A 17,476-nucleotide genomic window follows, 5' to 3' on the forward strand; every position below is an offset into this window, starting at 1 on the left:
CCCAAATGTCCACATGGATGTCAAAGTTGTTTGTGGAAAATTTCAAGATTTTAACTCCAATAGTTTGCCAGATAAATGAATTTTATGTTTTTAGAAAAAATTATGACAGAAATTCGTTGAAAATTAGAAAAAGAAAAAAGTCTACAGCAGATCAATAATATTATGTTAAAATATGAAAAATTTATTTAAGAAAAAAAGCAACTTTAAAATTACATAAAATGATAAATAATACAATAATAATTGTAAAATAAAAAAAAAACAATAATCAAATGAATAAGATAAGGATAAAAACATAAGAAAAGGGGGTACATACACATTTGCATTAATGGATGAGTATTTTGATTTTTTTGTGGTCTATGAAATGTGAAAAAAATAATGTTTAGGGACATTTTCACTTTTAGGATTTTAGTTTAATGTGTTTTTTTTTTCGTTTAATATCTTAAAAAAGTTTTCATTATCACATATTCTATACTATGTTTTATGACGACTTATAATTAAAATTTATTTATATTATAATTATAATACACTCGTTATAGTTAAAAAAAATAAGAAATGACAAAAATATGAAATAATTTTTTTTTACAATATTTTACAAGAGAAACATTTAAAAATTTTGTTTAATAAAACTAATTTGATGTTATAAATGTTGTAAAAGTTTAAACAAAAAAGTTATTAATTAAAAACTAATATTGCGCTTAAATGTGGCCATATTAATGTTTTTACAAAGAAAACAAATGAATTAATTATGAAATAAGTTGTTTTTTGTTTTGTTTTAAATTTTCTAATATTTAAATTAAAAACTAAAACTTATTTATAAAATTAATAAAAAAAAAATAATAAACAAAATTTTGAATAAATAATTTGGTTTAACAAAAATAAAAAAAAAAAATAGTTCTAAATAAAAACACACCGAAATGCAAAAATGTAATAAATATATAAATTCTTTTAACAATTATTGGGTTGTTACTAAATTTCCATAACTTTTAGTTTAAATTGAAAATTTTCCTATACAAAAAAAAAAAAAAAAAAAATTCCTTAACTAAATTATTATTTTATATGTTAAATTTTTGCTTTTTTTTACTTAGAAACTTTATAATTTGTGCTTAATTTTTTTTAATGATTTTAATTTTATTTGAAAAAAGAAAAACGAGTGAATGTCTTTATGAATATAATTTTGAATATCTAAATATTTTGTGCCATAAATAAAATTTTTTCAAAATTTATTTTTAAATAAAAAATTATTACTTTTTGTATGGATATTTTGAATTAGTTGTTATTTACGCTGAATCTTCAATGTCGTTATCGATACGTGATGATCGTATGCCAGTCTTGCCGGTCCATGGATATATGTCTGGACAGGGTTGACAGGTCTTCATGTAACGAACACCAGATTTATGCCAAAGATTACATACTTTAGGATTGTTGCAGCGTTTGGGACGATCCTGTAAAGAAGTTGGAAAAAATTGTTTTAATAATAGTAGAAAATCGCTGAACTTAATCAAGGCCCCGACTTTACTTATATTAAACTAGCTACAACCCCACCAATAAAAAACCCTCTTTACAATTTCTGAAGATTCTAGCTTAAATAGATTTCCGGGGGGTACCATAACCCCTATTGCTAGACCCCCATTTTTATTACCCAAATGTTCAGTTGAATGTCAGAGTTGCTCGAGCAAAATATGAGCATTTTTGCTCTAATAGATTCCCAGTTATACCAATATTTCTATTTAATTCATATGAGAGGTTCCTTGCACCTCCCTACCCCTAATGAAAGTCACCCATTTCCCCCCAAATGTCCACAGAGATGTCAAAATTGTATGTGCAAAATTTAAAGATTCTAGCTTCAATATTATCCGATATAAACAAATCTTTCTATTTAATTCATATGGGAGGTGCCACGCCCTCTATTGCTAGTCATGCCAGTTTATTGCCCAATTGTTCACAAGGATGTCAAAGATGTTCATGCAAAATTTGAAGATTCTAGCTCCAATAGTTACCCAGATAAACGAATTTTATATTTTACCACGCCTTCTAATGCTAGTCCGCCCATTTGGACCCAAAATGTTCACATCGATATCAAAATTGTTCCTGCAAAATTTAAAGGCTCTAGCTCTAATTGTTTCCCAGATAATTGAATTTTTGTATTTAATTCATATGGGAAGTGCCACGCCCCCTGTTGCTAGTCCGCCTATTTGCTGTCCTAAACATTCATGTTGTTACTAAAGTAGCTCCGAAGAATATTTGGGGACTCTAGCTGTTAAATTTTCTCAGATATACAAATTTAAGTTTTTATTTATATGGAAGGTGTGACGCGCACTAATGCTAGGCCGCCCATTTTGTTCCCCAAGACTCTACTTATTGCAGTTTCTAAGATATGCGACTTTTAATTCTTATTTAGTATGTGGTCGTGATACCTCGCCTACTTAAAATTACAAAAGAAACAGTAGCCTATAATTTTTTCCAGACATATAGGAAGACCATGTAAAAATTTCAAGAAAATCGGTTCTTGATGTCTAGAACCGATTTTCTTGAAATTTTTTGAAACAACCACAAACAAATAATTATATGTGAACGTATTATTCGTATTATTTCGGATTATAACGAATTTCTTTCCATTAACGATGCTAATCGGAGCATTTATATATTAGGGTATAACTAAGTCAATATTGATCATACATATTCAAATCATGATCTACTCACCGAATAATCACACTGGAAGGGTTGGAATGAATTGATTCTAGAAATGGGCGTAGGATCTCTGACCCACTGTAGAGCCTGCCAATTGGTAACAATCCAAACATCTTGCATGGCATTGATAGCATCCAAGAATTTAATGAAACCTTCTTTATGATGAGGTTGAGTAAACCAAGCAGCATGATAGAACAAACCAAATGGAGCTCTAAAATCACAAAAAGTTAAACAAAAATTTAAAAAAACAACTCTTCAAAATTGCCCGATTGCTTTTTTCTACTCACCTGTTTGTTGTATAATGTCTTTCGAAATTCTTCATGATCATTTTCGTTACACCCTCAGCATCTGAAGGATTCGAACAAGCATCACCCATAGAACAACGACCACCATTCAAATCTTGCCACATAACCATTGGTACTTGCCAAACACCGGGATAACTCTTGGTAGGACAGGGTGGAATCATACAATCGTGGAAAATTTTATAATCCAAAGTATAGGGCCAAGATGGTGGACGATTTTCATAGACAGGCATTGAGGAATCATAAGTGAAATTGGAATCGTATAACATTTTGTACATTTTATTGCCACCCACTGATAAGAAAGGAGCACGCATGCCTCTGACATCGGATAGTTTAACACCACCATAGGCTGCTAAGATTTCACGTTGTCCAGCTACTTCACGAGTCCATTTCTTTTGCGAGAATTGTTCACCGAAACTGTGCCTATAGTTGTACAGTTTTTTTAATTTTAGGGAATAGGGAAAAGGGTATTAGTTAGTTTTATTTAATATGTATTTTTTATTGATTGTTAATAATATTTTGTGATATTTTGTGGTGCATGTTGTTTTGTAGTGCATTTGGTGCAGAGAGATTTTTAGTAAAGAATAGAAAAGTTTCTGTGGAGTTTTCGGTTTATTTTGGAGGATCTTTTTGTGGATCTTTTACAAACCTTTTTGCTCAAAATGTAAGTGATCTGGATGTTGAACTTACCTTGTGTTTTAGGATAATTATTGTGTATGTTTTATATACAGATTAGATTGGTACAATTTTCGTTCAAATATTTGTATAAAAACTCTATATCTAAAGTTAAGTAATTTTGTCTTAAAACAGGTGAAAAGGCAGAATGGTGTCAGATCGTTTTCTACTTTTTTTCCGATTCTCAATTACCTCTTCTATTTAGTGTAAGTCCATAGTTTTAAGTGAAAATTAATATATAACATCATTTTTAAAATATAATTGTGTATCTATAGTTTCGACTATAGACAAGATTATATTTTAAACTATAATCTGGACTGCAAGACTATAGTCTGGACTGTAGGCATATAGTTTGAACTATAGTCAAGACTATAGACAATGCATGAAGTCTGGACTATAGACAAGATTGAAGTCTAGACTATAGACAAGACTGAAGTCTAGCCTATCAGCAAGATTGTAGTCTGGACTATAGAAAAGACTAGATAAGACTGAAGTATAGAACTCCTAACAATATTAGACTAAACTAGATTATAGTCTGGAATACATACTAGACTATAGTCTTGACTATAGATGAACAAGACTATAGACTAGGCTATAGTCTGGACTATAGACTAGACAAAAGAATATAGCTTGGACTATAGATTAGCCTATAGTCTAGACGATTTTCTGGACTATATACTAGACTATAGTCTGGACTATAGACTAGACTCTAATCTGGACTATCGACTAGACGATAGTCTGGACTATAGATTATACTATAGTGTGGACTATAGACTAGACTTTAGTCTGGACAAAAGACTAGACTTTAGTCTGGACTATAGACTAGACTTTAATCTGGACTATAGACTAGACTTTAATCTGGACTATAGACTAGGCTATAGTCTGGACTATAGACTAGGCTATAGTCTGGACTATAGACTAGGCTATAGTCTGGACTATAGTCCATACTGGACTATAGTATGGACTATAGTCTGTACTATAGTATGGACTATAGTCTGGACTATAGTATGGACTATAGTCTGGACTATAGTATGGACTACAGTCTGGACTAAAGTATGAACTATAGTCTGGACTATAGTATTGACTATAGTCTGGACTATAGTCTGGACTATAGTCTGGACTATAGTATGGACTATAGTCTGGACTATAGTATGAACTATAGTCTGGACTATAGTATGGACTATAGTCTGGACTATAGTATGGACTATAGTCTGGACTATAGTATGGACTATAGTCTGGACTATAGTATGGACTATAGTCTGGACTATAATATGGACTATAGTCTGGACTATAGTATGGACTATAGTCTGGACTATAGTTTAGCTTATAGACAAAACTATAGACTAGATTATAGACATAACTATAAACAACGAGATCACAGGTTTCCCAAGTAATCTTTCAATTAGTCTAAATTTTGTAATATCATTCCAAATTTATGAATTTGTGTTTTAATTGTTATTAATACAGTTATTTTGAATAAAACGAACTACTTGTGCAAAATTTTCAATAAAAGTGTAAAAGTGCTTCAAAGTCCAAAATCTACAAACAAACGTCACATCATTTAATGAATATTAAATAATACTTACGATACAGTATGAGAAGCCATTTCATGACCATCCGAATATAAATTCTGTACTTGACTATAATCGGTCCATTCGTGAGAGACATAAAAGGTGGCCGTGATGGGACAACCATTGGGATTAACACGACCCTTTTCGAATAAATCAATATACAATTGTTTATTCAAATCATTGACCGAATCATCAAAGGTAATCAAAACAATTTGAGGAACTTGTTCCACCGGTAGATCACCTTTAGTTTTTTTTTGTTTTCGGAAAAGGGCCAAAACACAACACAACAAAGGGGGCAACACAATACATATAAGACCGACCAATCAATACAGGTTTAGGCGCAGGGTTTTTTGGGGGCAAAATGATTTAATGATTTTTTTCATAGATGTTTTATTATGACAGTAAGCACACAGAAATAGGTTTTTTTTTGTGGGTTGAAAGGGGGATGGTAAATGATGAAAAAGCACATGAAAATAAAAAAACAAGAAAACAAATCATAAATAAAAATATACCAAAAAAATGATTTAATAATTTTAAGAAATATTTTAAACATTTTGTTTTCTTTTTGTTTTTAACCGGTTTTTTTGATTTGATGTTATGATGCTTGATGGCTTTTATAATTTGTTTTTAAACAATTATTATACGAACTTACGATACGGTATGTGAAGCCATTTCATGGCCATCCGCATATAAATCTTGGACCATACCATAATCGGTCCATTCGTGTGATACATAAAATGTGCCCCTGATGGGACAACCATTTGGATTTTTACGTGTTTCATTATTAAATATTTCATCATAGTAATCAATATTTAGAGTACTAACAGCATCATCAAATGTTATCAATACTATTTGAGGAACTTCTTCCAATTTTAAATCTCCTAAATAGTTATTGTAATAGAATTTTGTTGTAAAGTTATAAATTTATAGAAATTTTTATATGGGAACAATTAAAAAAAAATTTCAAATGATTTTTTGTTAAAGGGGTTTCTTCTCGAAACTTACCGGGTATATCTCTGCCACCACAATAACAATCGGGTAATAGACACACATCTTTACGACATTTGGCTGCGGTTTTATCAGGTTGAGGTTGTGGATAGAGGGGCTCGGGTCTGGAGGGAGGATTTTTATAGATATCAACAAATTCTTGAGCTTTGCTCACAATTGTACCGGAAGGTTTCAATGTGGGACGAGTACGTCTAGAGAAGTAAAATAATTAAAAAAAAATTAGTTGTATTTGGAGTATAATTAGTATTATAGACTGGACTATAGACAATACTATAAGATGGACTATAGAAAATTATAGTCTGGACTAAAGACAAGACTATATTCTGGACAAAACTATATTCTGGACTATAGACAAGACTATAGTCTGGACTATAGACAAGACTATAGTCTGGACTATAGACAAGAGTAAAGACAAGACTATAGACAAGACTATAGACAAGGCTACAGACAAGACTATAGACAAGTCCGGACTATAGACAAGACTATAGTCTAGACTATAGACAAGACTATAGTCTGGCCTGTAGACAAGACTATAGTCTCGACTATACACTAGTCTATGGTCTGGACTATACACTAGTCTATAGTCTGGACTATAGACAAGACTATAGTCTGGACTATAGACAAGACGATAGTCAGGACTGTCTATAGAATATAATCTGGACTATAGACAAGACTATAGTCTGGACTATAGACAAGAGTATAGTCTGGACTATAGACAAGAGTATAGTCTGGACTATAGACAAGACTATAGTCTGGACTATAGACAAGAGTATAGTCTGGACTATAGACAAGACTATAGACAAGACTATAGTCTGGACTATAGATAAGACTATAGTCTGGACTATAGATAAGACTATAGTCTGGACTATAGACAATACTATAGTCTGGACTATAGACAAGACTATAGTCTGGACTATATAGACAAGACTGTAGTCTGGACTATTGAGAAGACTATAGTCTGGACTATAGACAAGACTATAGTTTGGACTATAGACATGACTATAGTCTGGAATATAGACATGACTATAATCTGGAATATAGACATGACTATAGTCTGGAATATAGACAAGCCTGGACTATAGAAAAGACTAAACCATAGACAAGACTATAGTATGGACTATTGACAAGACTTTATTCTGGATTATAGACAAGACTACAGGCTGGACTATAGACAAGACTATAGTCTGGACTGCAGACAAGACTATAGTCTAGACAAATCTATAGTCTGGGCTATAGACAAGACTATAGCCTGGAATATAGACAAAACTATAGTCTGGACTATAGACAAGACTATAGTCTGGACTATAGACAAGACTATAGTCTGGATTATAGACAAGACTATAGTCTGGACTATAGACTTGTCTATAATCCAGACTATAGTCTTGTCTATAGTCCAGACTATAGTCTTGTCTATAGTCCAGACTATAGTTTTGTCTATATTCCAGGCTATAGTCTTGTCTATAGCCCAGACTATAGATTTGTCTAGACTATAGTCTTGTCTGCAGTCCAGACTATAGTCTTGTCTATAGTCCAGCCTGTAGTCTTGTCTATAATCCAGAATAAAGTCTTGTCAATAGTCCATACTATAGTCTTGTCTATGGTTTAGTCTTTTCTATAGTCCAGGCTTGTCTATATTCCAGACTATAGTCATGACTATAGTCTGGATTATAGACAAGACTATAGTCTGGACTATAGAGAAGACTATAGTCTGGACTATTGAGAAGACTATAGTCTGGACTATAGACAAGACTATAGTCTGGACTATAGACAAGACTATAGTCTGGACTATAGACAAGACTATAGTCTGGACTATAGACAAGACTATAGTCTGGACTATTGAGAAGACTATAGTCTGGACTATTGAGAAGACTATAGTCTGGACTATAGACAAGACTATAGTCTGGACTATTGACAAGACTATAGTTTGGACTACAGACATGACTATAGTCTGGAATATAGACATGACTATAATCTGGAATATAGACATGACTATAGTCTGGAATATAGACAAGTCTGGACCATAGAAAAGACTATAGTCTGGACCATAGACAAGACTATAGTATGGACTATTGACAAGACTTTATTCTGGATTATAGACAAGACTACAGGCTGGACTATAGACAAGAGTATAGTCTGGACTGCAGACAAGACTATAGTCTAGACAAATCTATAGTCTATAGTAGACAAGTCTACAGTCTGGACTGTAGACAAGTCTACATACAAGACCATAGTCTGTACTATTGTCTGGATTATAGACAAGACTATATTGCGGACTATAGGCAGAACTGTAGTGTGGACTATATCAATAATATTGTCTGGACTATAGACAAGGCTGTGGACTATAGATTGAACAATAAATATAGGCTGGACTATATCAAGACTATAGTCAGGACTGTGTTCGAGACCATAGTCTGGACTATTGACAAGGTTATTGTGTGGCCTATAGACAAAACTGTTGTCGGGACTATAGACAAGACTATAATAGTCTGTACTATTTTCTTAACTAGAGTCACATTAAAATTATTTATAAATATTTAGACAAAATATACTTACGGTGGATGTGTTCCACGATTGCTAGTTACTGGTGCCGCATCACGATCCCCTTGATAAGCTGAATTACCGCGATTCCTGTTGCTATTCGAATTGATTCTAATTATTTTCAAATTTCATACAAATAATTTTGTTTTCATAATTTAGTAAAAAAAAAACAAACAGGAATAATAGAAGTTAGAGAAAAAAAAAGAAAAAAGACAAGATTTTAGAAACAAGGCAGCATAACACTTTTCGATTATAAAGAAACAAAAACTTAGACAAAACGACACTTTAATAAATATATTTAACAAAACAGGTTAGTAACAAGTAATAAAAATAATTAAAAATAAAATTTACAAAATACAAAAAATAAAATATTAATACCAAAGCACAGAACACCTTTATAAATAAATATATGAACAATTAATAAAAAAAAATAACGAATTAATAGTGATGAGTTCCCCAACAGTGAGTTTTTTTTTTTTTAATAATGCATGTTTTAAATACAGTGAGAACCAAAAAAAGTGAGAAAGGTTGGTTGGTGATGGATGGATGGATGGTTTCTTTTGTACAATTTTTACAATAGGTTTTTTTTTTTGAATTTGGTGTATAGTGTATATAGTTTTTTCTGTGGAATATTCGGAAACTTTACTTCTAATAGAGGTTTTAGGGGTATGGATGGATAATTTGGATAGTTGATGAGGGTTTTTCTAGAGTTTTGTGTTTTAAAATAGGTTTGTTTTTATTTTTATGGGAGTACGACGTTTAATATTCCAAATAAGAGGTAGTAGGTTCAGGTACTAGAGTTCATTGGAAAATTATATTCGTTGTAGTTAGTTGAGTTTAAGTGCGCTGATTTTTTCCTCTTATTGTTATTTTTCAAAGACTCTCCTAGCTAAAAAGATTTATCAATTTTTTTTTTTTTTTAAATTAAAGTTCCAGCTGTACGCTAAGTAAATTTTTAGAGCGGACTTTGTTTACTTTCTGTAACATTCGAGAAGTTCCTGCTGATTTTAGGGTTTCAAATTAATATAGTTTTAAGCATCTGTTGTATTATTTATAAAATTCTTTAAAACTGAAAAAAAAACTAATACAAAATTCGATATAACGCCGATGGTAATTTGGTTATTATTTAGATATGATATTTCATAATAATAGATTAAAATTTATTTCTAAACTGATTTATTATTAAAAATAACTTAATAAAATTCATAACCTATCTATAAATGTTATATGTTGTATGAAACATGGCTTAGAAATATTTAATATTTGTAATGATGACAGATCTACTTTTAGTTTTGTCAGATGACAGATCTACTAGTTTAGTCAGTTTATTTTTTTTTTTTAATGAAAACCAAATGATTCTGATGAAATTTTCTAAACATGGATATTTCATAATATTATAAAATTGAAATGATTTAGTAAAATTTCTACTGCGTTATTCTAATTAAATTACAATGGATCCAAAAAAGTATGGATTGATCGCTGCAATACATTTATAAATGTCCTCAATGTGCTGGACAGCAAATTCAAAGCAAAGAGATTTTATATGATTTGATAAGAATTCAGACTATTGCCCAAAATGGACTGTGGATTATATCCAAGGACATACTTTCGCCTATAGCCAAGATTATACTCTGGACTATACCCAAGACTATAGTCTGAACTATAGCCAAGACTTTATTAAGGTTAATGACAAGTCTGGGATATAGCCAAGACAACAACCTGGACTATAGCCAAGACAACAACCTAGACTATAACCAAGACTATAATCTGCACTATAGCCAAGACTATAATCTGAACAATAGACAAGACTATAGTCTGGACTATAGCCAGGTCTATAGTCTGCACTATAGCCAAGTCTATAGTCTGGATTATAGCCAAGTCTATACTCTGGACTATAGCTAAGTCTATAGTCTGAACTATAGGCAAGTCTATAGTCTGGACTATTGCCAAGTCTATAGTCTGAACTATAGCCAAGCCTATAGTCTGAACTATAGCCAAGTCTATAGTCTGGACTACAACCAAGTCTATAGTCTGGACTATAGCCAAGTCTATAGTCTGGGCTATAGCCAAGTCTATAGTCTGGACTATAGCCAAGTCTACAGTCTGGACTATAGCCAAGTCTTTAGTCTGGACTATACCTAAGACTATAGTCCGGACTATTGTAGGAACTATAGCCAAGGCTATTGTCTGGACTATAGCCAAGTCTATAGTTTGGACTATAGCCTAGTCTTTAGTCTGGAAAATGGCCAAGTCTATAGTCTGGACTATAGTCAAGACTATAGTCTGGAATATAGCCAAGTCTTTAGTCTGGACTATAACCAAGTCTATTGTCTGAACTATAGCCAAGACTATAATCTGAACTATATCCAAGACTACAATCTGGACTATAGACAAGACTATAGTCCGGACTATAGGCAAGTCTATTTTAGGAACTAAAGCCAAGAGTATTGTCTGGACTGGAGCTAAGACTATAGTATGGACTACAGCCAAGACTATAGTCTGGACTATACCCAATACTATAGTCTAGACTATAGTCTGAACAATATCCAAGACTATACCCAAGACTATAGTCTGGACTATACCCAAGACTATAGTCTGGACTATACCCAAAACTATAGTCTGGACTATATCCAAGACTATAGTCTGGACTATAGCCAAGACTATGGTCTGGACTGTAGCCAAGACTATAGTCTGGACTGTAGCCAAGACTATAGTCTGGACTGTAGCCAAGACTACAGTCTGGACTGCAGCCAAGACTAGAGTCGGGACTATAGCCAAAAATGTAGTCTGGAGTATAGCCAGGACTATAGTCTAGACTCTGCCAAAACTATAGTCTGGACTATAGACAATACTTGTATTATAGGCAATACTATAGTTTGAACTATTGCAATGAATATAGTGAAGATTAAAATCCGAACTATAACCTGAACTATGGCCAAGACTATAGGCTGATTTATAGCCAATACTATAGTCCGGACTATAGCCTGTTCTATAAACTAGTCTGGACTATGTATAAGACTATAATCAAGATTGTAGCCGAGACTAATGTTAAGATTATAGCCAATACTACAGTCTGTACTGTAGCCATTTATAATGGTCGTACATCAGACTAAAGGTATTTAACTACTTTTCCCTAAAATGTTAATCAATCAATAGAAACGTTATAAAAAAACGCGATGATTATATAAATAAATTAAGTGTATTATTTAAAAAGAAAATCATAATTTATCAAATGTGCAAATAACAATTAATATAAAAAAAACAAAAGCTAATTAATTGGGGGGTGCATTTCTAAAAACAAGGACCTTTTTCGGTTCTCACATTTTATTAAGAAATTTTGGGTGCGAAATTTCAAACCAGTTAAACAAAATTAGCAAATAATCCAATACTAAAAATTATATTTATGTAGGATTATTAAAAACAACCGAATTTGACCACCACCTGATATTTTTCTTTCAAATTTTATTGATTTTTAAAGTTTAATAAATTTTTGGTGAAAAAAAAACAAATCTCTAAAATATTACTCAGCGTACAACGTGAAATATAAAGAAATACTAAAATATTATATGCTAAAGATTTGCTTTGCAAACTTTTATTTAAATGTAGATTTTTAAATTTAGAGTTAATAAAAGAGACAAATTTGTGAATTTGCTTTAATTTTTTTTATAGGTATCTAAAGTTTGAGTTTTAGTAGTAAAGATTTTTGATTTCATATTGAAAGTCCCAAATAGAAAAAAAGTGCATTTAGGGTCTAGATCAAAACTATGGATATTAGATAGAGAGTTAAAAATATAGAATTATATTATGACTTTATAATTAAAATCTGCAGAATGTCTAGAGAATAAATCGTCCAAATATATTAGAAATGGGGGATATACATATAGAAGTTATATATTTAGAATTCAGTACAGATTTCCGGCTTAAAAATCATTCTAATAAATTTTATTTATTTTATTTTGAAAACTATAAGGAATTGCAATATATTCCATTTAAATTCTTGCCAAATATGTCTTGCAGAAAAGGTCACAAGATTGGTAGTGAAACAGATCAGATTATATGGAGGGAATCGAATCCACGTCCGCCAGACTGATAGTACTAATAAACCACTAACTAGTTTACTAATGTGTAGTGTATATCCTTTTTATCCCCATCCTCTGAAGTCCTCTGATGATACAGAAAACTTATATTTGGCATACTTTCGGCAGAAATAATACCGGAACTACATTCTTGACTTTAGATCTGTGTGGACCAGGGCCCAAATTATGGCGTACGATATCGATCGAAATCTCCATAGAATCTCAATAGAGATTTCGATCGATATCGTATTATAAATATTATAATAAATAATTCTAATTTAAAACTCTCCATCACTATATCTCTATAAGATCTCTACAACCCTTATTATTCAGTTTTTATAACTATATAAATTTTGTTTTTTAAAAAGCCAGTGAAAATATTTTTTGTTTAAATTTCTTAAAGTGGTAGAACAAAAGAAGTTTTGTTTGTTGAAATGAAAATTATTATTTTTTTTTGGTTTAAATTGCTTGAATATATATTAATACCTCGTAGGGATTTCATTGCATTTAGCATTGGACGTAGTATCAGAACATTTAACCGTAGAACCCAAAGAGAATTTATTATTTGATCTTCCCGCTGCCGCTGAGGAGGAATTAGGCCCAGCATTATTGTTACCATTGAGCGAGGAGGAAGAGGAGGGGGAGGCAGTAGCAGCTGCTGCTATTGATGATTTAAGAGCGTTATTGACTCTAGAGACACGAGCTGGTGGTATGTTACCCGAGGATGAAGATGCTGCTCCCGCTGTTGAATGTTTGTTTGTTTGACTGGAGTAGGCATAAGCAGGAGGTTGTGATGGTGATGGTTGCGGTGTTGTTGTTGTAGTAGTAGTAGTTGATGTTGTAGTTGTTGTAGTTGAGGAGGAAGACGAGGAAGTTAAATAACTATAGGTTGAGGATGGAAATTTGGGAAAGTATTTAGGCGTGGTTGTGGTTGTCGGTGAAGTGAAACTAATTTGATTTGATTTTTGTGTGGTGGCTTTAGCTGTAGCAGATGTTTTTGTTGTAGCTGTTGTTGTAGTGGGTGTGGTCGTGTGGTGTGTGCTTGAGTGTTGTAAAGTATTCAAATTAGTTGTTTGTAATGCCGTGCTAGTGCTATAGGCAGTGGTAGGGGGTTTGGCGGTAGTGGTAGGTCTTAAGGTCGTAGTGGTAGTCGTAGTCCATGAAGGTCTTTGTCCGGTGGAAGCATAGAGATTTTTAATTTCTTGTACTGCTGCTTTAATTTCAGGTTCGGAAAATTCATTCACAAATTGCGGTGAGGATGATTCATTTTCATCACTATCCACACCGGCCAAGAATAACTGCAATTGTTCGAGTACCGAAGAGGTTTTAAATTTAGTATTTCCCGGTTTTGTGGAGGATGTTATATAGCCAGCATTTTGTAAACTTTCGGCCAATGTATGTTCTCCGGTTTGTTGTCTATACTTATTGGAGTAGTAATATTTCAATGGCCTCTCTGTTATGGCGGTTTCTTTTTCTGTGGTCTCAGTTGATTTAGTGCTTTCAATACTGTTATCTTGATTATTCAATCCCGGACCGGCTATTAAAGCTTCGGCTCTTGGATGTTGATCTAAAGCTTCATTTTCATAATGCTTTTTAAGCTCTTGCTTAAAGCTTTGATAATTTTCTCTGGGTTTTATGGTATTTACCGTAGGAATTCTTTGATTTTGTAGAGCCGCTATACGTGCTCTTTGTATCTTACGTCTGCCCTGTAGTTGAGCACCTGGGGCTGTGGTAGTAGTAATTTCTTCGGCAACAGGTTTGAAACGTTGTTTTGGTGCATAGGTTGTAGGTTCATCCCTTTCCAATAGATTAGTAGCAGTGGCAGCTGTATACCTTGATCTACCCCTTGGTCTAGGTCTTTCGGAAACATCATTACGATTATGGCTGTAGACTCTTAAAGAGGAGGTATTCAATATGGTCGATATAGTGGTGGGTGTGGTACTTTCAGTGGTGGTGGTGGTTGTTGGCGCTTTAGTGGTCGTTGTAGTGCTGCTTGTGGTCGTAGTTGTTGTACTTAGACTAGCCTTATTATTGCTATTTCTTAGACTTCCAATTACTACATCACTTATACTGATATTTCTTGTATTTGTGGCCATTGTGGCAATTAAGGTCTCATTGATATTTTTCGGTGGGGAAGTTATTATAAAGTAGCTTCTTAAGGGTTTACTAGTGGTCTGCAAAAATGGATGTTGTGTACTGGGTTGGGTGAAATATTTCGGTTTAATTGTGGGTCTCACATTCGAAAATGATGATCTTTCATCTTTTTGTAACAAAGTTTCTAAACTCTTAAATGGCGATACAAATCGTTGACTGGCTAATGTGGTAGTTTTTTGTAAATTATCTTTGAAATTAGCCGATCTAGCGGTAAATGTTTGTATGGGTCTTTCAGTAGTGCTAGTAGTAGTGGAAGTAGTTGTAGTTCTAGGCGTTGTGGTAGAGGTTGTTGTTGTCGGCTTGGGCGTTGTGGTTGTAGTAGTAGTTGTTGTAGGTTTGGGCGTGGTGGTTGTAGTAATTGTTGTTATAGTTGTGCTGGAACTGGTGCTTGTTGTTCTGGGTAAGTATTCCTTAGCCAACGATTGTAATTTACTAGATTCCGTTGGTATTCTATAGCTATAATCATAGAAAGTTTGTGCTCTGGAACTAAAAGTGCTAGTTGAAGTTGGTGGTATAGTTTGTATGGTTGGTCTACCATTGCGCCATGTTCTTAAAGGAGGTGCATATGTAGTGGGCTGTATATCATCATCATAGTAGGTTTCTACATAAACTATTTCCGTATGAGGCTTAAATATTGGCTTTTCTGTGGTGGTGGTGGTAGTGGTTGTGGTAGGTTTAGTTGTAGGAGCTTCTGTAGTGGTGGTAGTTGTTGTTGTAGAACTTGTAGTTGTGGTTGGCGTTGTGGTCTTGAGTGTGGTTGAACTTGTTGAGGGTATACTAAAGTATTGTATGGCTGGTCTTCTTTCATATAAAGGCTTTGAGCTTTCTTCTATGTGAGGCAAATGCTGGGCTCTTAAGGTAAAACCATTTTTACCCGTTTGCAAACTATACTCAAATGGTTTGGCTTCCGTTGAAGTTTTAAACGTTCCCGGATATCTTAGTGTAGTGGAAGAACTGGCACCATTTAATACCTCCACCTCTTCTTCTGATTCCAATTTGCCTCTGGCATTTATTTCCGTTGAGGGTGGTTTGAAACTTTGTGGTGCCACATCTGATATAACATAGTTTTTGATTTGCGTTTTAACATCTTTGAAATTTGTTTTAGATTTCTTATCCTCGGTAAATTCATTGCTTTTAAGTCCACCATATATATCGTAACTTTTTGCTTTGAATTCGTTAGCCGACTTATCGGTTTGCGAACGCACATGATTACCGCGCGGACTGGTAGCATAGTTTTCGGAGGCATAAGCACCTCGATCATGTTGTGTGTTTGTTTTATAATGAGTACCGGAATTGCGACTTTTTGGTGGCTCAGCACTTTGTACTTGAACATTTTGACTCTCATCGAACACAGTCTCAACATCTTCTAGACTCTGTAAATTGGCATCCTTGTGAGTTCTTGAACTTTTGGATGCTAGCACCTGTCTAGAGTGTGGATATGTTTGTGCAATTACTCTTGCCGTGGAAATTTCCGGTTCGTTAACAACCGTTTGAGGGATATGTTGAGGAAGTTTAGGTTTAGAGGTAATTGGGTTATATAAGTTGGGGGATTGGGCTGAAGTGGGATATGGAGTGGTGGTGGTAGTAGTAGTGGAGGGAGTTGTTGATGTTGTTGTTGTCTGGAATTGTGTGTTGGGTTCTGGTCTAAAATGTTTTTGTGACTTTTGTTGTTGTTGTAGTTCTGGTTGTTGTTGTTGTAATTTTTTATTTGCATGCGTTTGTTTGGATCTGTTGGAGAAATCCACATTATCCGTTAATAGAGTTAGTAAAAACTTTTCAGTTTTATTGGCCTTAATTAAAGGTAGAAATTCTTGTTGCTGTTGTTGTTCTTGTACAAGTGAAGTGATTGTAGTTGTTGTTGTTTTTGGTAATTGTAATAATATTGATGATTTAGAATTAATCAATTGCAGTGGTGGTTTATTTTGTACTTGTTGTGCATTTCTATTGTTGTTATTATTTTTATTATTATAATTATTATTGCTGTTGTTGTTGTTGTTGTTGCTATGATTTTTTAATTTGCCAATATTAAATATGATTTGCTCATTATCATCATTCTCCTGAGAGTTGTAATGATAATCTAAAGACTCTACTTGATGCTGATGGTCATTGTTATTGTAAGAGAGTGGGTTTTTATGATAGAAACTACTTAATGCACACACAGAGAGAGAGAGAGAGAGAAAGACAGTGATATAGAGTGACAGCAAGAGTATAAGTGGTGGAAACACAAAGGTTAAATGGTAAAGATAGAACATATAGAAAGATCAGTTCATATGTTAAGGAAAGGGCACAGTGGTCATGATTTTTTATTCATTTTATTAAAAAAAAAAAGAAAAAAAAAGAAGTTTGATTTCATGTTAAATTGATTAATTCTTATGGTATTTAAAAAAAAATAATATAAACTAAATAGTTTTCTTTAGCTAAGATTTCCTTGGTTTTTCACAGACTGTTGAACGCTTTTGCTGTA

At 33.1% G+C, this 17,476-nt stretch overlaps 1 protein-coding gene across 4 annotated transcripts in view; it reads right to left on the reverse strand.

The window, feature by feature from the left end:
- Positions 1-160: 160 nt before the first annotated feature.
- Positions 161-17,476, reverse strand: part of LOC119607990 (putative mediator of RNA polymerase II transcription subunit 26) — a 31,330-nt gene continuing 14,014 nt past the window's right edge. For 3 of the 4 annotated variants that reach the window (XM_037962179.1, XM_037962180.1, XM_037962177.1), the window contains 7 exons: positions 13,345-16,740; positions 8,798-8,893; positions 6,242-6,435; positions 5,889-6,117; positions 2,976-3,413; positions 2,701-2,899; positions 161-1,442 (listed from right to left, as the gene is read on the reverse strand). In XM_037962179.1, coding sequence (XP_037818107.1) covers positions 1,278-1,442; positions 2,701-2,899; positions 2,976-3,413; positions 5,889-6,117; positions 6,242-6,435; positions 8,798-8,893; positions 13,345-16,740 — 4,717 coding nt within the window. In that variant the 3' untranslated portion in view covers positions 161-1,277. Of the gene's footprint in view, positions 1,443-2,700; positions 2,900-2,975; positions 3,414-5,251; positions 5,478-5,888; positions 6,118-6,241; positions 6,436-8,797; positions 8,894-13,344; positions 16,741-17,476 lie in introns of all 4 variants that reach the window. The other variant, XM_037962178.1, reaches the window with a different exon arrangement.

Source organism: Lucilia sericata, unplaced genomic scaffold, assembly GCF_015586225.1.
Source record: "Lucilia sericata isolate MDLA Ls3-8-SP2 unplaced genomic scaffold, ASM1558622v1 Contig000771F_arrow, whole genome shotgun sequence".
Lineage (NCBI taxonomy): Eukaryota > Metazoa > Arthropoda > Insecta > Diptera > Calliphoridae > Lucilia > Lucilia sericata.